A 23,198-nucleotide genomic window follows, 5' to 3' on the forward strand; every position below is an offset into this window, starting at 1 on the left:
TGTGTTCATGCCACATTAAAAGTCAGTACGTGTTTACAGTAGAAAATTACCTGTTTTTACTATTCACTAAGCATAGTGGATATGAACCTTTCATAAATTTAAATTTTGTAAATAATCAATTAAAAAGACAAATCTAAAAAGATAAGTGGTTACCCAAACCTTTCTGACTTTCTGGAATAGTTCCAAAACACTCCTCTAAACGGAAAATATTTAAATATAACCCTAGCAAACATCTGAATTGAGATGTTAACCCGTGGTATTTTCCATTGGGGGGAGAACTGCTCTGATGTAGTAGGCCTACATAATCTCAATTTCTACTGAGCATCTGCCCCAGCCTGGTCTCATAGACTAGACGTAACATAGTAAATTTAAATCTGCAATACCCAAATTAGAATGATATTTTACACTTGGTTTGGTTACATAAAACATATGGTTACTTAACGAAAAAACGAAAGTAGGGTGGTTGGTCGGGGTGGATGGATGGGCATGTAACGCGAGTTCAAATGTCATCACGGACAACTTTAGCATTTTAGCTAATGGACAACTTTTCAACGACTTACTACTTTTTATCTACTTTGCAACTACTTAGCATGTTAGCTAACCCTTCCTCTAACCCTAAGCTTAACCCTTTTAGCTAACCCTTCCCCTAACCCTTAACTTAACCCTTTAACCTATTGTATTTCATAACATATTATATGAAATGGGTGATGGACACCCACAAATGAATACACACCATACGAAACGTACCATATCTACTATATTGAACAAACATATCAACGCAATATGTGAAGTGTTGGTTTCATGAGCTGAAATAAAAGTTTTCCATATGCACAAAAAGCTTATTTCTTAAACATTTTGTACACACATTTGTTTACATCCCTGTTAGTGAGCATTTATCCTTTGCCAAGATAATCCATCCACCTGACAAGTGTGGCATATCAAGAAGCTGATTAAACAGTATGAACAGTACACAGGTGCACCTTGTGCTGGGGACAATAAAAGGCCACTCTAAAATGTGCAGTTTTGTCACGCAACACAAACCGGCTCCAATTTTGTTTTACAGAATTTGGCAGTACGTCCAACCGGCCTCACAACCGCAGACCACATATAACTACGCCAGCCCAGGACCTCCACATGCAGCTTCTTCACCTGTGGGTTCATCTGAGACCAGCCACCCGGACAGCTGATGAAATTGAGGAGTATTTCTGTCAGTAATAAAGCCCTTTTGTGGGCAAAAACTCATTCTGATTGGCTGGGCCTGGCTCCCAAGTGGGTGGGCCTATGCCCTCCCAGGCCCACCCATGGGGGTTCCCCTGCCAAGTCATGTGAAATCCATAGGTTAGGGCCTAATGAATTAGTTTCAATTGACGGCTTTCCTTATATGAACTGTAACGTAGGATAATCGTTGAAATTGTTGCATGTTGCATTTATATTTTTGTTCAGTATAAATGGAGAGTACAGAATATAATGAAATGCTCTGAGACCAGGTCGGTTGCCCAGGGGGTGCCTCAAGGTACATCAGTGGTGGTTGGTGCCGTTTAAGATTAGGGAGGATAATTTATTTATTAGCATGGCCTTACTTCTATTACAGCATATTGGATGACTGTCATTCATATTCCATTCACCAGCTCAATGTAACATCCATAGGTTTAGGCTATAACGTGAACAACTAGCAACCGAAAGGTTGTGAGTTCAAATCTCATCACGGACAACTTTAGCATTTAGCAACTTTTTAACTACTTACTACTTTTTATCTACTTTGCAACTACTTAGCATGTTAGCTAACCCTTCTCTAACCCTAACCTTAACCCTTCCCTTAACCCTAACCCTTTTAGCTAACACTTCCCCTAACCCTTTAACCTAACTCCTAAACTTAAACCTAACCTTAACCCTAAATCCTAACCCCTAGTATAGCTAACGTTAACACCTAGCTAAAATTCGTAACATATCATACGTTTTCCAAATTTGAGACATATAGTTCATTGAGCAAATTCGTAACATTGTACGTTTATCAAATTCGTAACATATAATACCAATTGTCATTCGTAACATATCATATGAAATTGGTGATGGACATCCACAAATTAATACATACCATACGAAACGAACTGTAACATATCATACTAAATGGAGTGTATCACCAGGTTGGTTGCCTCAAGGTACATCAGTGGTGGTCGGTGCCGTTTATGATTTTGAAGGACAATTTATTTATTTATTAGCATGGCCTTATTTCTATTACAGCATATTGGATGACTCATTCATATCAGACGGGCTCATACATAAAACATTCTCCAGCCTATAGTCTACATCTTTTTTTAAGTAGTGGGACTGCCACTCCTTTTGCATTTATTGAGCTTTTTAAAGGTATACAGTAGTAGCCTACTGTTTTGAAAAGACGGGAAAGATGGGAGGAGGTAGCTGATATAAAATTAAATGACATTTTAGCTTGTGATTACCATATCTCGCATTTCCGAGCATCTTTGGAGGAACACTTCATTTCTCAGTACTGCAGCCACAGTGCGAGCCAAACACAAACAAAGATTTACACACACACACACACACACACACACACACACACACACACACACACACACACACACACACACACACACACACACACACACACACACACACACAATGCCATTTCTAACTCGGTACAAAAAGTGGATTTAATGTCTTTCTGAATATGTCCTTGTTATCTGAGTTGCAAGTGGACAAATACGTTTATAAGATACAGGTCCCTTCCGAAATGAGAATGAAGAAAGTATCGCCAAGTAAAAGGTAAAGTCAAGTTCCACCATCATTGTAAAGCCGTAATTATTTTGTTGCTTTGACAAAGTCATTTCTGAAGACTATTTATTTAGTGATTCCATTTACGTTTGTCCCTCATTTTAAGGTCAACCCTATTATGTGAACTGAACTCTCGTTTTAATATTGTGAAACTATTCCTTTTAAAATATTTTTTTCAAAAGAAACATTGAACATCTAATAGTCAAATCATAGAGTTAAACCAGGTGAGCTGTTTCTACTCTTTTTGGCAATTTTCTAGTGTTTTGTGGTGGAAAAGTGAGTGGGTGGAGCATAACACGTCAACCCTGTAACCCATAGATGGACAGGCTAGCCATGAACCGCTCATTAAAAAAATAATCATTGTGAAGCTTGCATTCAATTGCCACTCCCTGTTTCACACAACAAGCTTCCTTTCCCCCTGTCACAAGTGGATTTATGGCTGATTTAAGAAGAAATCGTCAACCCTGTGACTTTATTTAGCACTTAATAGGCACTTATTTTTGTTTTTTTATTTAACCTCTTGAGATGGGACAACATGTTTATGAAGTTGAACATGTTAGAACTTTATGAAGTTGAGAAACGTTTTCTGACCAAGTTACACTTCTCAAAAGGCACCGAATTAGTGGAATGACCCATTAATTCATAAACTGACTTTCCAAACTTTGGCCTGCAGACCTTCTTCCTCTGTCAAAATAAAAGTCGCCCACAAGTTAGCGCTTGCTTGCGCACATATGGCGCATGTGCAGGACCTTTTGACATGAGGTGAAGCAGAGAGGAAGTGATATGTCAGGCACCTGCAGCAGACCCATGGTTGGAAAGGCCCAGTGCAGTCAAAAGGTTTTATAAATATTTCCACACTATGAGGTTGGAATTATACAACATAAAATTATTTCACAAATAATTGTGACGGATCCCAATGGTCACATATCCAGGGCTTGGACAGGAAAAGGAGAGGAGTGTGGGTACGAAGTTAAGTTCAGGGAGGAGGCGAGAGCCTGGTCGATAAAGTTCCCCGCGGCACCGGAATCCACTAGAGCTGTAGAGTCAACACTTGAGGGACAGCCAGCCAGTGAAGTGGAAATCAAAGGGTTTGGCGGAAGACGATGATAATGGAATAGTCAAGGACTAGTAGTCCTTGACTATTCAAGGGAGTCAAGGGAGGCGGAAGGACACGGGGCTGCCCTTCTTCTCTAGTGGACCCCGGGTTGTGACGTACCAGACACCACTGATGCTGGTGCCCCTCCTGGCCGCAATAGGGACAGAGCTCCAGCTGTCTCCGGCGACGCCACTCTGCCAAGGAGAGGTGTGTGGCCCCCACCTCCATGGGTTCAGGCTCTGCCTCAAGACAGACAAAGGAGGGAGGTGAGTGGCGAGGTTGACACCGGCGCTCCCGAAGAAGATTATCCAGACCGATGGCCATCCCGATGAGAGCGTCCAAGGTCGATGACCGCCCTGAAGAGAGCCATGAACCTCTCATAGGAACCCAGCTCCTCCTCTCCTCTCTCCCAGACGGCCGTAGCCCACTCCAATACCCATCCGGTCCGCAGGGAAATGACCGTGGCAACCTTGGACCTCTCGGTGGTGGGGGCTCCCGTCTGATAGGCGAAATAGAGGGAGCACTGGAGTAGGAAGCCACAGCATTGTGCTTCTCTGGAAGGGACAGTCGGCATCACTGACCTGGACGGACAACTCGATAGGCTGGGGGACCGGCTCACTGTGACGACCCGTGGTAGGAGGCCCTCCATCAGAGGTATGGAGAACCTCGCTGGTAGTGTCGAGGTGGCGGAGAATGCGGAGGACCTCCTTCATGGTCATACCCAGTAGAGCCAACTGGTCATGGTCTTGGTGGAGTAGATTACCCTGTTCCTCGACCGTCTGGAAGATGATGTAAGTTTCTACTGCTTCAGAAATTATGGAAGCAGTAGAAACTTACATCATTCTGTAACGTATACGCAGGGAGTCAGGAAGCAGGTGCAGAAGGTGAGTTTAATAATCATCATCAAGACAAGACAGGATAGGACAGGACAAGACAGGACAGGACAGGACAGGACAGGACAGGACAGGACAGGACAAGACTACTGAACGTAACCAAAACCAATACTGCCTGATGATTGAGGCTACTGAGGGCTATATGAAGGGAGAGTAATCAGGGTGGTGATGAAGTCCAGGTGTGCTTAACAATGGGGAGCAGGTGTGCGCAATGATGGTTGCCAGGTGTGCGCAATGTGGGTTGCCAGGACCGGTGATTAGTAGACCGACGACTTCGAGTCTGTACATTTCCACTATCTGTTTCTCTCGTGTAAGAAGAAGCCATTATTTTTCCTCTTGTTTCTGAGTAACTTGGTCACGCGGCCAAAGACAAAGAGCTTCCGAGAGTGACCACAGTTTTTGGTCCATCATGTTCTTTCGTATCTTTCAAGGGCACAGCTGTGTGAAGATATGAAGAGAACAGAGGCTAGCTTGAGCAGCAGCGACAATTCTATCAGCAGAAAGGAGTAACAAAACTGCCGTTGTCACTTGTTTGTACGCTATGTTCCCACCATGATCTCACACACCTGCTAAACTGCCACGTACACAGAGGTTGTATTTTCCTATAAAGGCTGAGACCCAACTCTTGTTTGTTGGGCTCTTAACGCTGCACTGTTGAGTGGATTGTTAACCAGCTCCAGATTTGCAAATCTTATAATAAAAAGTTGTTGTTTTGAAGAATCTGCAGTTTCTCTTCCTTTTGATTAGAATTTCCACGACACCTTCCATGGTGACATCACCATGTGGTAAATTATATACCAATACAAAAGAGAGCTCCAAACCTCTGCCAATAGCAGCTCATTTCTCAGACCACCCCCAGACAGTCCTAGCAAAATTCTTGCTTGAGAAATTGCCCTTTGCTAAGAAGCTATTTTTGTTACTATTTGACCATTTTAATTGAAAACAATCACTGTTAGGTACATGATTGTTACCCAGAAAGGATTTGAAAATGAGATAAAAACAGCATTGGACCTATAATATGTTCCTTTGGATATTCTGTCTCAAATTCCACCCTATATAATAACCAAAAATCTCAAATTTGGACTCATCAGACCAAAGGATAGATTTCCACCTGTCTAATGTCATTGTTTGTGTTTCTTGGCCCAAGCAAGTCTCTTCTTCTAATTGGTGTCCTTTAGTAATGGTTTCTTTGCAGCAATTCGACCATAAAGGCCTGATTCACCCACAACAGTTGACGTTGAGATGTGTCTGTTACTTGAACTCTGTGAAGCATTTATTTGGGTTGCAATTTCTGAGGCTGGTAACTCTAATGAACTTATCCTCTGCAGCAGATGTAACTCTGGGTCTTCCTTTCCTGTGGCGGTCCTCATGAGAGCCAGTTTCATCATAGCACTTGATGGTTTTTACGACTACACTTAAAGCCACTTTCAAAGTTCTTGAAATTTTCCATATTGAATGACCTTCATGTCTTTGAAGTAATGATGGACTGTTGTTTCTCTTTGCTTATTTGAGCTGTTCTTGCCATAATATGGACTTGGTCATTTACCAAATAGGGCTATCTTCTGTTTACCACCCCTACCTTGTCACAACACAACTGATTGGCTCAAAAGCATTAAGAAGGAAATAAATTCTACACACAAATTAACTTTTAACAAGGCACACCTGTTAATTGAAATGCATTCCAGGAGACTACCTCATGAAGTTGGTTGAGAGAATTCCAAGAGTGTGTAAAGCTGTCATCAAGGCAAAGGGTGGCTACTTTGAAGAATCTCAAATATAAAATATATTTTGATTTGTTTAACACCTTTTTGGTTACTACATGATTCCATGTGTTATTTCATAGTTTTAATGTCTTCACTATTATTCTACAATGTAGAAAATATTTAAAAAATAAAGAAAAACCCTTGAATGAGTAGGTCTTTCCAAACTTTTGACTGATACTGTAAATATGGACACTGTTTAGTGCCAAAAATAAATAGTTAAATACATGTACAATTTAATTACAAATGTTTCTTGATCTGTCTTATATCGCTCAGATATACTGTAGGACAGACACTTCAGAACAAACATCCTTTAGATTTTTTTGGGGGGGGAGTATCTGTCGTTTCATGTAGTGAATCTGTTATAATAATTTTTTGTATTTATTTTTAAATTGTTTAGGGAATCTGTTTCCATGTATCGGCTAATAGTAGTAAGGCCAAAAATAACGTTTCATCAAATATTTTTTTTTATATTTTCTTTTATACTTCATAGGTTGTTAAAATTCTAAATCACATAGCAAAATGATCCTTGTTATGACCTTTAAACAATTCCATATAGCTTATTTGAAATTTGACGAACTGAATTGTTGGAAAGGTGGCATCCTATGACGGTGCCACGTTTAAAGTCACTGAGCTCTTCAGTACGGGCCATTCTACTGCCAATATTTGTACATGGAGATTGCATGGATGTGTGCTCGATTTTTATACACCTGTCAGCAATGGGTGTGGCTGAAATAACCAAATCCACTCATTTGAAGGGGTGTCCACATACTTTTGCACATATAGTGTATGTCTCAAACTTTGTTCTCACAGATGGATTATGTTGCGAAACAGAAGCAGGGTTTGGAAGGGACCTCCTACAATGCTCACAGGGTAGCCACAAAACAACCACATCCTCAGTGACACTAGAGCAGATGACGACTTTCAATATGTCAGATATGTCATTGTGCACTGAACTTGATCACACAGTCTGTGACACAAATTAATGAATTCATTTGGCTTTAGAACTACTCGAACAATGATGCCATGTGGCATGGTTAGCAGAATCTATCAGAACCAATAAGGTAAGAATACTATTTGAATAGTATTTTTCTGAATAACATGAATAACATTGAAGTACAATATCTTTATTCTATTGTTAGCGTTGTCTACCATTGTTAGATTTCTTTGTGTGGGGTTTGGTGTTTGGTGTTTTTGTAAACGCATTTGTAGCTTACATTTCTGGACTTAACCTTTGCTTGACATGAAAGTGATAGTCTTGAATTAAACCGTTCTCCTTCTTCTCGACTCCAATACAATACTATATATTTGTTTCATACACTTCCAGTAATGGTTATTTTACTTCAAATAATGAACTCCAACACAAGGACATATGCGATTTGTTGTTTTTCAGGCTTTCAGGTGCCATTGATGATCTCAGTTCATGAGCAGAACAGACTACTGTCTATTGTTGCCCTCATGGCTGTGAAACAACAGCTAATCAGCTCACTGGTGTTGTGTTACCTGATTCAATATGGTACGTTTAACTTTTTCTCATCTATTATTTGTGCTATATAGTGTATGGATTTTCAAGTGATGTATTTTCTCAAACACATATCTAGATAGTTATCTCCTATGAGTAGTAATTGGTTAGATTAGCAGGAAATGTTTTATCACATCAGGGTACCAGCAGAGCCTTATATAGACTATGAGTCTGGGTACCATGGCACTGACATCACACTGACCACATCATCCTTTTCCCCTGCATTTACAGTTGCATGTTTCTGCAATGTCACCTGCACCACAGACTACAATACATCCCTGAACTGTTCCTGCTCAGGCACAGTGCCCTCATCTCCCATTCTCCTTGAGGCAGAGTGCAGGTACACACTGTTCTCTTTCACTGCTGTGTTTCTGGCCTAGCACCGATAGATTTAAGAGATCACATTTATATATATTTATGTACTGTAACATTTAAACATATCATTTTCAGATAAACATCTGAATGTTACATAAACCTTTTCATATTTGGTTTTGTTTTTCTTCACAAAAGCTGTGTTTGAATATTATAATCACTCTTCTCTCTTTTCAGAGATTTTGAAGACCAAGTGAATGATAGCTGTGAAATAACACCCTCACAAAGCTGGTGTATAATACAACCAGAAGATTTTTTCATGTTAACATTCACTGACACTACTTGTACTGCAAGAGTAAAGCACACAGGAAAAGAAGACAAAATTAAAACGGATGACTCAACTGACTGGAAATTGTATAAATTAGGTAAGTGGAGTAGACCTATGTCTTAGGATGGTTTGTACTTTCCCCTGAACATTGCCTCTGATTCAGTGACAAGATATGGCATGAATAAGAAGTGTTGATCATTAGCAGTAAGGTCATCTTATCAGCCAATTATCAGCCAATTACTGGATTGAGTATGGTGTCTTTAGACCTATTCTGCTGTGACACATTTTTATCAGCAGTTTTGAACTTTGCACAACTTTGAAACGACAGTGTTGAACAGTCTTTACAATGAGGATTATTGTGTGATGTGGACTGTGTGTCCTGGGTTCTTATGTATCACCCGCATTTGAAAGCTAATATGGTACAAATGATTGAGCTTTGTGCACTTGAATCCATGCCTTTTTCATATAATGGTTCCAACCCAAGCGTCTCTGCCTTTTCTTCAATAGTGAAGCCGCAGCATCCAGTCAATGTACAAGTGACAGAGAACATTGACAGCTACAACGTCACTTGGCAGATGGATGAAAACTTTTACCTTGATGGAAGCCTCATGTACAGGGTGCGGATTACAACAAATAATAACTATATAAAGGTAAACAAAATATATTTGCTATGTTACATGTTTCCAATAAAATATTACAGTATGTGAAAGACCAGGTCCCTCAAACTGTTAAATATAAGTTTTTATTTTGACCTACAGGATCCAGTCTATTACCCTGTAAGAGAGGACCAGAGGTACCTAGTGCTAAACACCCTTCAACTGCAACCAGGAACTGAGTATGTGGCAAATGTCCAGGCCTCAGTGAACCCTGCGAGTTACTACCAAGGTCCCTGGAGTGAATGGAGCTCCACCGTAGAATGGAGGACTACAGGTACATCAATGCAGCAAGTTTAGATTTGACTGATCTGCGTTACATGCTTTTCCTGGATATATTGGCTTGGGACTTTATTTTTCAGGTTATAGTAATGTATGAAATGGAGTAAAATGTCTCTCTCTACACTATGTGTATTTTTACAGAAGAGGATAATAGGTTATGGTGGCAGTGGCCCGTTTTACTGACCATTCTCCCCTGTTTGATCCTGTGCTGCCTGTGCTACCTCTTTAAAATGTGAGTATGCCTTATTTACGATCATTCAGGTAACAGTAAGTATTTGCTAAGCATTTTTGATCAGACACCAACTTGTTTCCTCAATTTCTTCAGGTCTGCCAATAAATGAAATGTTCTAGCCTGGTCACTATCATATGTGCTACATCCAACTTCTCTGACTTTCGTCAGATGCCTTGAACAAATGGATCAGCGACCAGGCTAGAAATGTTCAGCCTCTTGGTGTTTTTACAGAAAGCGTGAATACACTATACACTTTCCTGGCATAACCTCCCACATACACAGAAACCACAGCTGATGCTCTTTACTTGCTGATACACAATGTAGATACAGGGGTAAGAAGGCACAGGAAGTCAGAGCTGCTTCTACATTATTATTATACCAAACCTAACCAACGATAGCACGGTGGTTAGGTTTTCTTCTACATTATTATTAAACCACTTACCCTATAAAACATATTATGACACCTGCATAGAGAAAAATTCCATCTTTCCAGAAATGAAAAGTGAAAGAGTATTCGTGAAGACCTGAATAGTTCAGCTTATGTCACTTTCACATAGATTACATTCACATATAATTTCCTTTGTGAAAACAACCTGTTTGTCACTTTGCCTCTACATCTCTTCCCTGCAGATTGTGGCCGAAGAGGCTACACATGATGAACTATTCCCCAAGCCCAGAGGACTTTTTCAAGCCTCTCTACCACACATATGGAGGGGATTTTAAGGTAAAAATACAGGCAAAACAAAAATAACTCATTGTCTGTGGGACTTGTTCTAAACCTCTCCAGCAGGTGTTGCCTACAGGGGGAACTTCAGCATGGCCAACAATGGGACTTTCCCATAATCAAATCCCGCAATGACTACACATATGAGGGGGGCATTATAATGACTCAGTCTGCAGGGGCTTCAAGGGCTTGTTTTTCAACTCATATGTGGGTAGATGCTCAGTAGACGTTGAGTTTACGTACTACATCAGAGCAGTTCACCCCCCAATGGAAAATACCACAGGTAGAAATCTAAACTCAGATGTTTGCTAGGGTTATATTTAAATATTTTCCGCTTAGCGGAGTATTTTATAAATATTCCAGAAAGGTAACCACTTATCTTTTTAGATTAGCCTTTTCTATTTATATTATTTACAAAACAATTGACACTCTTATGAAGGGGTCATATCCACTATGCTTAGTGAATAGTAAAAACATGTCATTTTTAAATGTAAAATGTATTGCCTTTTAATTTGACATGAATACAACCAGTCATGATGTTTTCATCTGATTAACCAGGTTTGTATCCAACGTTTTTATGCGGGTAAAGTACGTCAGATAAAAATGTTATGACAGGCCTGATGGAAACGGTAAACTTTCCAAATGTCGAATAAACAAAATATGCTAGACAAGGTGAGATCTTTTTGTGTCGGTAAAATTAATTATGCGAGAAATTTCGGTGGAAACGCTTTTATAAGCAAATATTGATATAATAACCATAATTTTGAAGTAAACTTGGAGTCACGCGATGACATGTTGTGCGTTCCTCCCACTATGACTTGTCGGGAAAACATGCAGTTTTAGTTTATTAAACTACAGATTAAATACATATATATATACATATATATGATTAACTTCACATGGTGGTAAAAGTGCATTTTTTTAATAATCTCGCTCTTTTGTCCATATAATCTCATCATGTAGGCTATACGTGCGCTGTAGCCAACAGCGCGCGGATAGCGCGGTGAGTAGTTCCCAAACTGTGGGGGAACTCAGTCCGGCTTTCAATTTACTCTTGAAAGCTGTAATAGTAGAATGCACAAGGAATCATTTCGAAAATGGGTAGTGCATCATCAGTTTTCCTCTTGTCAAATCAGTCATTGCATACTTTAGGGAGCTATTTATAACGTGTTATAAATGTCCATATAAACTAGCCCATGTTTTTTTGCTAGGTTTTTTAGCCCATATATTTTGTAGCAATGTTCGAGTCACTCAAATATCACATGCATACACATTAGAAGTGGCAAAATGTATAGAATTGCAAGAAAAGTAGCTTTAAACTGCTAAATGCTCTCTGCAACACATGACAAAATGTGTAGAATTTCAGGAAATAAAGACGGGTATGAACAGCTTGTGTCATAAACAATGCTTGTGCCCAAAGAAATAGATGTGGGGGGCGCGGGATGTTCCCCAATGCAGGATGGGGTGGGGCACTGAGTGAAAACATTTGGGAACCCCTGGGCTAGAGCGCACGTGTCAATACCAGAGAGGGCACACAATATTTACATTTTTGTCATTTAGCAGACACTCTTATCCAGAGTTATTTACAAGAGTAATTATGGTTAAGTGCGTTACTCAAGGGTACATCGACCGATTTTTCAAGTAGTAGATTTGGCGATTCGAACCAGTAACTTTTCGGTTACTGGCCCAACGCTCTTAACCGCTAGGCACAAATTATCACACAAATTATTTTGTGAGAAAACCATGAGTTGAAAATATTTTTATGTGCACTACACCATCACGCACATCCTTTTATATGTAACAAGTCAATTTGATGGAAACACACCTCTAGCGGGAAAATGCGCATATTTGTTTTATGCATATTCTTTGATATTCGCATAAAGATCTGTTGCCAATTTCTTCAAAAAGTAGGCTACTTGTGCACGTTTGTCCACAAAAATTATCCCAGCATCCAAGCAGTGCACTGTGCACCCGCCATCTGAAAATGGAAAGAGACATCTGTTAGGCTACAAACACCAAAAAGTGCAATGACATTCAGGGATTGTCATATTAGGTCTACTCTTGTAGCCTGATGAGACTTGCTGCCCACGCGCGTTTCAGTCTCGTCCTCCGCCAGTCATCTCTGCCTTGGCAAAATGTCATTGTTCACATCGAACCACACAGCATTTTGGAGCGTATACCACACGTTTTTAAGTAAATTCGCTCATTTCTATTGCGACTGACAGGCGGCAACGATAAATTGTTGTGTAATAGCCTACAGTTTTCTTGCCATCTTCATTTAAATTATTGTGATGGGCTCATGTTTTACCGGTATGGCGTAATGCCACTATTTATTTTGCTGGTACTCTACCGGACCATGGCGGCTTACTTTCACCCATGACTATAATTATATCCTGATGAAGGAAACAAATGTGTCACCTAGGTGTAAAGTGTACACCCAGTACCGTTTATCATCAGGAGCCTCATTTATCAACTGTGTACATTTCGTACTAAATTATTGCAGACGTGGAGGTTCTAGAATTAGTGTATGCAACAAAATATATGCATGTTTTCATTGATAAATCAGAGCCATATTATATTTGTGAACTCGGGAAGGAGCGCTACAATCTGAAAAACGCCCTTCATTCACTTTTTATGGTAACAAAAATACCACAATTTGCTGTATGATTTGGAAATGTTGTAACTGGGCCATGTCCGTTTCTACAAGAAAGCGCAATAGCACATTTGATAACATTTCTGTGACGGTGTAGGCAGAATGTTTTCACTTCCTAGACATGCCACTATGCAAATCTTATGCCATTAGTAACCCTTAGTGCAATCCATATTGCTTTTTTATTATTATTGTATTGTGAAAAGTACAGTGCCTTCAGAAAATATTCACAGGCCTTGACTTTTTCCACATTTTGTTGTGTTACATTCGGGAATTTAAAATTGATTAAATTGAGAGATTTCTATTCACTGGCCTACACACAATAACCCATAATATCAAAGTGGAATTATGTTTCTCGATTTTCTTTTTACAAATTAATTCAAAATGAAAAGCTGAAATGTCTTGAGTCAAAAAGTATTCAACCTACTTGTTATGACAAGAATAAATAAGTTCGGGAGTAACGATGTGCTTAACAAGTCACATAATAAGTTGCATGGACTCAGTAGTGTTTAACATGATTTTCGATTGTCTCTGTACCCCAAACATATAATTATTATCTGTAAGGTCCCTCAGTGAGCAGTGAATTTCAAACACAGATATAATCACAAAGACCAGGGAGGTTTTCCTCGCAAAAGGCACCTTTTGTTGGATGGGTAAAAAAAAAGGCAAGCATTAAATATCCCTCTGAGCATGGTGAAGTTATTAATTACACTTTGGGTGGTGTATCAATACACCCAGTCACTACAAAGATACAGGCATCCTTCCTAACTCAGTTGCAGGAGAGGAAGGATACAGCTCAGGGATTTCACCATGAGGCCAATGGCAACTTTAAAACAATTACAGAGTTTAATGGCTGTGATGGGACAAAACTGCAGATGGATCAACAACATTGTATTCTCCACAATACTAGCCTAATTGACAAAGTGAAATGAAGGAAGCCTGTACAGAATAAAAATATTCCAAAACATGCATCCTGTTTGCAACAAGGCACTAAAGTAATATTGCAAAAAAATTGGCAAAGCAATTCACTTTTTGTCCTCATTACAAAAGTGTTATGTTTGGTGCAAATCCAATACAACACATTACTGAGTACCACTCTCCATATTTTCAAGCATAGTGGTGGCTGCATCATGTTATGGGTATGCTTGTAATCATTAAGGACAGGGGAGTTTTTCAGGATTAAAAAAACGGAATGGAGCTGAGCACAGGCAAAATCTTAGAGGAAAACCTGGTTCAGTCTGCTTTCCACCAGACACTGGGAGATGAATTCACCTTTCAGCAGGACAATAACCTAAAACACAAGGCCAAACCTACACTGGAGTTGCTTACCAAGAAGACACTGAATGTTCCTGAGCGGCCGAGTAAAATTGTTACTTAAATCTACTTGAAAATCTATGGCAAGACCTGAAAATGGTTGTCTAGCAATGACCAATAACCAATTTGACAGAGCTTAAAGAATTTTGAAAATAATAATGGGAAAATGTTGCACAATCCAGGTGTGGATAGACTCACAGCTGTAATCACACAGTTGATAAATGAGGCCCCTGATGATAGAAGCACCTTTGGCGGCAATTGCAGTATTGACTCAGGAGTGTAAATGAGATATTTATGTGTTTAATTTATACTTAAAAAATATATGTATTCTGAAAACGTGTTTTAACCTTTTCATTATTAGGCATTATGTGTAGATGGTTGAGTAAAACATATATTTTATCAATTTTGAATTCAGACTAACATCAAAATGTGGAATAAATCAAGGGATATGAATACTTTCTGTTTGTGAAAAAGTATGTTTTATTGGAAACATACAGTGCTATGCCTATAATAAAATTAAGACATTAACCCCTATTGCTCAGCCCCGATATCTATGTACCTCAACCCACTAACCCCACACACACCTACACCCAGTTACCCATACACCACGGCCCTGTTACCCCAATGCCCTTACCCTAAGACCCACATGCCAATATCCTAATATTGATACAATTAAGTCCCGATGCACCTGTATCCTTGCCCTATAAGCCCTATTTCTTACCCCTAGACCACAGTTCCTTTGCCAAAATACCTCATCCCTGTTACCTGCTTATCTCAGCCCTGTTCCCCACTTTGCCTAGGCCTGTATTCCCCAACTATTCCACTAATCATTTCATAGATCAACTCATAATACAGTGGTATAACACACGTGCCAAAACCCCACTCACTTTAATTCCTACCACAAACTTGCTGCCAAAAAAGATTTGAATAGGCAAATAGACATCCATCCAGACCCATTGCCTGTATGAGCCTTGTGTATCCCTACATCCCATTACTCATAAAAACGAAGTAAATCCATGGGCACACTCAACCCAGTGCCCAAGCCTCAACGTTCATACAAACCAGGTCTACTCTTTTGTTTTTTGTTTTTTGACCACTTTTCTTTTTGTTGTTGTCTTTTTTCTATAGCTGGGGTGGGGCTACAGGTACAATATTCAAATTCATATAATTTAGTATTCTGTTCATATCATGTTTCCCATTCATTATTTCACACATATATTTTCGTGTTGTACCTGTGGGCTGCCACTCTGGAAAAAAAGAAACATAATTTGTATCATATTACAGTTCAAGTAATAATAAATTCAGAATGTACAGGAAAAGAAAACAAAAAATAAGTGGGCCTCCAAAAACTACCCCCACCCTCCCATCCCATTCCCCTGACCCCACCCAGCTAACATGTCTCCATCCCACCTCCAAATACGATTATGATTCAAGCCCATATAAAAAAGGTCAAAGAAACATAGCATAGCAGCATGTAGACTATCTCCTTGCTGACGGCAAATGCATTTGTTTTATCATTAGGCTATGTTTTTATTAGCCAACCATTATTTCAATTCCCTTGTGGCGCACGCAAGAGTCTTTTTTGTGCATACGTACCTTTGATAAATGAGGCTCCTGCTGGTTTCTCAACTACAGTTACATCAATATCCAGTAGGGGGAAGTGATGTCCATGGGAAAATTAAAGCCATGCATAAAAAAAACTTTGAGATAGGCCAACATTGAAAGACTGTGTAGAGAGAGAGACATAGATTCTGTATCTGAAGTCAGTGAACAACCCATGGTGTCAAAACAAGTGCCTATTCAGAATGCCATTATCAATTTGTACTGGGCTGGGCTTTGGTGGGGCACAATGTGGACTTGTACTGAGATCAGTCCGAAAGATCCCTTTTCATATCATCCAGAGTATAACTATTGCGCGCGCACACACACACACAAAACAAATAGATGATGATAAATCGTTTATGGGTAGATGTAAATAATCTTTGCACATAAAATAGTGAAAATGCAAGTATTTGAAAAGAGCGCTGACATCTTTTACTTCCTCTGTGGCTGCAGAGAGTCTGGCAGAACGCCAGTAGCTAAACCACAATCTTGCAAGCTGTCCTTTGAAATTGTTAAGAAAAATCTCAGAAAAAGACTCAAAGATGTGTCCATGACCAGGGTCGTAACTAGGTTTGAGTTAAATTGGAGTCAGATAAAATAAAAAAACAAGTTGAAGCTTATTTACTGCATTTCTATGCAATTAAAAAACTTTCAAATGCTATTCGGAGAACAGCAAAAATAAGCAAAAATGACCCCAGCTATTATCACCTTGGGTGCTGTAGGTTCATTCACCTCAATCGATCTACAAACACATAGCCTATTAGCAATAGAGTTTTAATGTTATACCCCTGAAAGGGGGGAAATATGAGAAATTATTCTCACTGACACGTAGCATCAGCGATTGTTCAGTCATTTGTAATGATACAATCATTAAATCATCAACTCTTTACATACTGTAGATATCGCTTTCCTCAAATTACACACACTGAGTTTATAAAACATTAGGAACACCTTCCTAATATTGAGTTGCACCCCCTTATGCCCCCAGAACAGCCTCAATTTGTCGGGACTACAAGATGTCAAATGCGTTCCAATGCTTCACAGAGTTGTGTCAAATTGGCTGGATGTCCTTTGAGTGGTGGACCATTCTTGATACACACGGGAAACTGTTGACCGTGAAAAACCCAGCGGCATTGCAGTTCTTGACATACTCAAACCAGTGCGCTTGGCACCTACTACCACACCCCGTTCAAAGGCACTTAAATATTTTGTCTTGCCCATTCACCCTCTGAATGGCACACATACACAATCCAAGTCTCAATTGTCACGAGGCTTAAAAATCTTTCTTTAACATGTCTCCTCTCTTTCATCTACACTGATTGAAGTGGATTTAACAGGTGACATCAATAAGGGATCATAGCTTTCACCTGGTCAGTCTGTCATGGAAAGAGCAGTTGTTCCAAATGTTTTGTGCGCTCAGTGGATAGTGTTCACGTTTGTATTCCTAGGCATTACGAATCAAGCTCCGCACAAACAGACATCCAACTGGAGCACACAGACAGTGGTGTAAAGTACTGAAGTACAAATATTTTAAAGTACTACTTAAGTCGTTTTTGGGGGTATCTTTACTATTTATATTTTTGACAACTTTTATTTTTACTCCACTACATTCCGAAAGAAAATAATGTACTTTTTACTCCAGATATTTTCCCTGGCACTCAAAAGTACTCGTTACATTTTGTAAGCTTAGCAGGACATGAAAATGGTCCAATTCACGCACTTATCAAGAGAACATCCCTGGTCATCCCTACTGCCTCTGATCTGGTGGACTCACTAAGCACACATGCTTCATTTGTAAATTATGTCTGAGTGTTGGAGTGTGCCCCTGGCTATCCAAAAATCAATTAAAAAAAATAGAAAATTGTGCCGTCTGGTTTGTGTAAAATAAGGAATTTAAAACCAAATACTTTTAGACTTTTATTCAAGTAGTATTTTACTGGGTGACTTTTACTTTTACTTGAGTCATTTGCTGTTAAGGTATCTTACTTTTACTCAAGTATTGCAATTGGGTAATTTTTCCACCACTGCACACAGATATAATCATATCACATTCACATTAATTATTAGAATATTACTTATGAGTCTGTATTAATATCAGTGATGTAGTGGTAAAAAAAAGTGGGTAATGGATAAGATGAACATTCACCAATAAGCGAAAAAGTATGACGTTTGTTTAACGGTAATGTTTGCATTTTAATGTAGGCCATGTCGAGATGTTCATATTGAAACATATCTTCTTTTTAAGTTCCTACCTTGTTTGATAAGAGTAGTAAAAATATGGTGCCGAGACCCCAACTTTGGCAACCACTGTACTAACCTCTCTCTCTGCTAGCTTCCCCTCTCTCCTCTGCATTCAGCCTCGATCACCACACCAATGTCTCAGTAGCATACTCTCTGTAAAGCAAAGTTATTATGAGAATTTAGTAGCCTATATGTTGCTCCTGCTGAGGTAGGCTCCGTTTAACGTTAGCTTCTTACCTCATCCTTCAATCTGGCTAAATAATAATAGCCAGAGAACTTCAACGTTGGTTAGTGCTATCCTACCCTAACCTTAATCCTTACCGTAACTATTTTACATTTAAACTATAATGCGGCATCTCGCAAACACTGTCAGAAGCCGAGCAGCATCTCCAGTTTTGCCTACCTACTCAACTGAGCCGACTCCGAGTTTAGGTAGCTCGTTTCACGTCTCAGGCCCCGGCCTGTTCCACGAGAGGGTGGAGTTAACCGTTTGAGAGAGTGGTGAATGTGCTACTAAAAAGGCTAATCCGGGGGACGAAGGTGAACATAACGAACAATTATTTGGCAAAGAGGCGGGCGCGATTAGAACTCGGTCAGATCAAGAATATAATCGTTTTAATTTTTGTCATTTAGCAGACGCTCTTATCCAGAGCGACTTACAGTAGTGAGTGCATACATTTCAAACTTTTTCCCCCCTCCCCTGCGTACTGGTTCCCCGTGGGAATCGAACCCATAACCCTGATGTTGCAATCGCCATGCTCTATCAACTGAGCTTTGATCAACGCTGGGATGTTGACTTATAATTGAGTTTCTTTATTGTGTACAAACTATATTGTAGCGACCTTAACCCAAAAGGTTTGGACCTATTGGCATATTCTTTTTTTATTTAACTAGGCAAGTCAGTTAAAAACAAATTCTTATTTATAATGACAGCCTACCCCGGGCAAACCCTAACAACACTGGGCCAATTGTGCACTGCCCTATGGGAATCAAACTGGAGTCTGTAGTGATACCTCTAGCACTGAGATGCAGTGCCTTAGACCACTGCGCCACTCGGGAGCCCAAATGGTAATGGTTAAGGTGTTGGCTTGACAGTCGCTGGACCTATGTTTGAGTCCCCGTTGGGGCTACACCCCCAAATATAATACACTGGTGTCAGAAGTGGGATGGAGCAAGGGCGGCCATCAGAAAGCAGTGTACACTTGAGGAATTTTGATATTGAGATGCGTGGAGACACACTCTCCTGAAGGTAATTGGTAATGTAGTGACCTTAACCCAACACCTAGCGACCTCATCAAGAGGTTTGGACCTCTTGGTGTATTAGTTAAGGTGTTGGCTTGACAGTTGCTGGATCTGGGTTTGAGTCCCAGTTAGGGGCTACACCCTGAATTCGCTTCAGTGTCCTCATATGTAATTATGGCCATGTCCACGACAGTCACATAATTTCAAAAGATTTAGCAGGCAGGAAAAAGCTAATGAAAGATAAACCAGAGTTACTGGAACCTGTGAAAACATCCTCTTGCAGCAGCCCACAGATATAAGACACTGATCTTGCACGCACTACAAGAACTGTAGATTGGTATCTTCACTTCTCTGCCACACATGAGACACATTAGATCGTATTCCTGCTCAACCTAATGTAAACCTAAACGAATCAGTTTTTATAAAGGATGTACTTACTCTATGTTCCCCTTTCACTAAGCAGTATACATTTCTCTGAACTGCACAGATGTCCTGTGAGAAGTTCATAGTCATGAGGAAGTCCACAGGGTTTGGTTATAGTTGAGGAGCATGACATAGCTGTACTAACTATGCTAACTACAGTCAGGTATACTAACTACAGTCAGATAGATGTCTTATAGCATAAGCTCAATGTCAGTGATGAACACACATAAAGCAAGTCCCTGATTATATAGTATAGAAATGACCTCACAGCAAATTACATTTTGTCAATATATGATAAGCACAGTCAGGTAGATGTTTTTTAAATGCCCTCTTTCTTTAGCTCTGACAGCTGTTAGTGGTGCAGTATGGCCACTTACTGCTGTCTTTTCAGATAAAAAACAGTGATTGGATTCTGCAGAATTGCTCTTCACCCAGATAAGGTATTCTTATCTTATTGAAAAAGCTTGTCCATTCACATCTGTGGGTAACATCTTGCTCTAGAAGGGTTCAGAGTTGTACAAAATAACTGCCATCAGTTTCATAAACATTTCTAAATGTTAAAAAATAAAAAGGTAATTCTTTCTGTGATTGATCTTCATATTGATGACCGAGGTTACCATGACCTGCTACCAATAACAGTGATAAGCTCCCATTCAAGCTTTTGCATTCAAGTGTAGCTCAGTTGGTGGAGCATGACGCTTGCAATTCCAGACGACCAATACGTAAAAATGTAAGCATGCATGACTACGTCGCTTTGGATAAAAGCGTCTGCTAAATGGCATGCTGTATATACAGTATATATACATACTGTATGAGCCTACAGGGGCAAGGGTTTGTTTCTGGACCGGGCGGGCCTACCTTTCACCTCAAGCGTACCTATTGCTCCTTAATCATCCATTTTATCATTCTTTTTTGCAGAAATGGGTTGGACCTGTCTTCGTCTTCAGTGAGCTGGATCCCTTGGAGAAAAACCCATCTACACAGATGATGACTGAGAAGCAGCTAGACATCCTCGGGCTGTCCAGGCTGAGTGTGGAGGAAGACAGCAGCAGCAGCAGTGGGGACCAGGGCACCTGTCACTCCGCTGGACACATCTCCATCGATACTGTGATGGTGTCTGGGGAGGAAGGAGCTTTGTCAGGGAGTTCTTGGGTGACATACAAGTGCAGCCAAGGTGGGGAAAGCTTCTCCCAATATACTGGAGGCAGCAGAGGAGGTATGGACAGTGAGGCGGAGGGCCCTCTTGGTGCTGGGGCAGAAGAGGAAGGAGGGTTATCTGGGCAGAGTGGAAGACGGGCATCAATGGGCCTGCGTGCTATGAGGTGGCAGCTCCAGCTACAGGCCCGCAACTATCAACCAGAGCAGATTTCATTGGACTCAGAGGACGGCTACCCTCCCTTGGTGCTGGATCTGGACAGTGTGGACACCATTGACAGTGGAGTCTTTGTTGAGTCTGACTGTAGCAGCCCTTTGAACTCTAACTTTGAGTCTGAGAAGCAGATAGACTCTGCTTTACTGAGTGGGGTAGGCAGTTCCCCTTCTGAATATGTCAAACAGTGGGTGACGGGTAACACTATGCAAGAGGACTCAACCAATTCAGGACAGAGCAGGACGATGTGATGTCACCACCTCTGTCACTGACAGTGCTCCAGCATATTTGTGAAATTCCTTACTTTCCCTGGCAAAGGTATATTGTTCATATTGTCATCATGTTTTTTTTAAAAAGTGGAGTACGAATGATTTCTTCCAAACATAAAAATGGTTTATCGTAGTAATACAATAATATTGTTTGACAATAGTTGTCATGTTGCGTTATGTGAATAGATGTAGATAAGTCATTTTGGCCTTCCCAGGCCTAGATTTTGGCCTTCATGTAATTAATCATTTTTTACGGCTTCATTTCTCATGCAAATTCCCTGTAGAAAGGGTATTGTTTTTATATAATGTTTGTCATCTAATGTTTCTTACATTTGTGACAATGGATCCAATTGAGGAGTTTGCATTCATTTTCAATCGCTTGTTAATTCTTTAAAGGGACAATCCGCAGTTGCTACATCCATTTTTGACTTATGAATGAATTATATAAACTAATTTACTCTTGAAGAATATAACTTTTAAATGCCTCATGAGCTTAGTTCAACTGTCGTACCCAATCAGAACCCAAAATATAAGCTTGTTTTACTCCAATGTTTGTAAACATTGTAAGTGGAAACAAAAACTGTATAGCCTCAAAATATGCTTAAAATGTTGATATATTGGATGGTCATTCCTTGCATCAACAGCGCTGCCTATGAATTTATGAGTGGTTACATTTCTCCAGGCCCATCCCTCAGCTATTACCAAAACAGAGGCTGGTGGCTTTGTTATTGTTTCAACTAACGATTGCCCATTTAAAGTACAATTTTTTTTCTCATATGCATGAAGTCCCACAGTGGTCAAAACAATCTTTTTAAGTAATGGGAGCGTTCCAACATTCAGATATTAGTCTCCTTTTTCTGTACGATACAAAAATGCATCAGAACACAGATTTAGGTCTGCTTTAATGCAGTTCTGTCATTGTATGCAAATTAAATAGACCATTTCTCTTTACAATTTTCATTTGCTGATAAGAAATTATAGCTATGTGTGGTAGTAAACAAAAAGCTTGGCAGCGGTAGGCTACATCTGATAAATTGACTCGCCACTAGGTATCGAATTGCACTGTTATCACAATGAGTTGAACAACTGTCTAGTTTCCATAAACAATCTTTGAGAAGGGTGAAACAGATTGATTTGACTGCACTGAAGAGTATGATAAAACATATTTTTATATGAATTTCAGGAATATTATAATAAACTATAACTTAGTTCATTCTATTCATGATGCTTGAGTATGACTTATACACCAACACAAAACACCTTTTTTTTATTGCAAGAGTGCAATGTGAAATAGACAATATTAGACATATGTTCATAAAAAACATTATGATGGGTTAATTTGAGCAATTAGATAGTAATCAACTTTGTCACAGAGAGGCATGAAGAAGGCGTGGAGAAGCGAACAGCTTTCATATGATAACAGGATGTGACTTCCTCTCATCACGTTATTATAGTGTTATGATGCTTGACTTACTCATTCATTCTCTCTGAGAGAT

General features: G+C 39.7%; 1 protein-coding gene across 1 annotated transcript; it reads left to right on the top strand.

The window, feature by feature from the left end:
• The first annotated feature begins 7,997 nt into the window (after positions 1-7,997).
• LOC120033918 (interleukin-21 receptor-like) lies at positions 7,998-21,909 on the top strand. Its single transcript, XM_038980311.1, has 8 exons — positions 7,998-8,055; positions 8,293-8,401; positions 8,611-8,798; positions 9,209-9,351; positions 9,460-9,631; positions 9,778-9,868; positions 10,499-10,592; positions 20,983-21,909. Exons 1-8 carry the CDS (start codon positions 7,998-8,000, stop codon positions 21,682-21,684), a joined length of 1,557 nt encoding a protein of 518 aa, XP_038836239.1. The 3' UTR covers positions 21,685-21,909.
• Positions 21,910-23,198: the final 1,289 nt, after the last annotated feature.

The sequence above is a fragment of the Salvelinus namaycush genome, chromosome 41, assembly GCF_016432855.1.
Source record: "Salvelinus namaycush isolate Seneca chromosome 41, SaNama_1.0, whole genome shotgun sequence".
Classification (NCBI taxonomy): domain Eukaryota; kingdom Metazoa; phylum Chordata; class Actinopteri; order Salmoniformes; family Salmonidae; genus Salvelinus; species Salvelinus namaycush.

Excerpts from the sequence above, each read along its gene's own strand:
- LOC120033918 (XM_038980311.1), top strand. The coding sequence starts at position 7,998 with ATGGCTGTGAAACAACAGCTAATCAGCTCACTGGTGTTGTGTTACCTG. Across the intron at positions 8,402-8,610 it reads CTCCTTGAGGCAGAGTGCAG|AGATTTTGAAGACCAAGTGA; the intron begins GTACACACTGTT and ends CTCTCTTTTCAG. Across the intron at positions 10,593-20,982 it reads CATATGGAGGGGATTTTAAG|AAATGGGTTGGACCTGTCTT; the intron begins GTAAAAATACAG and ends TCTTTTTTGCAG.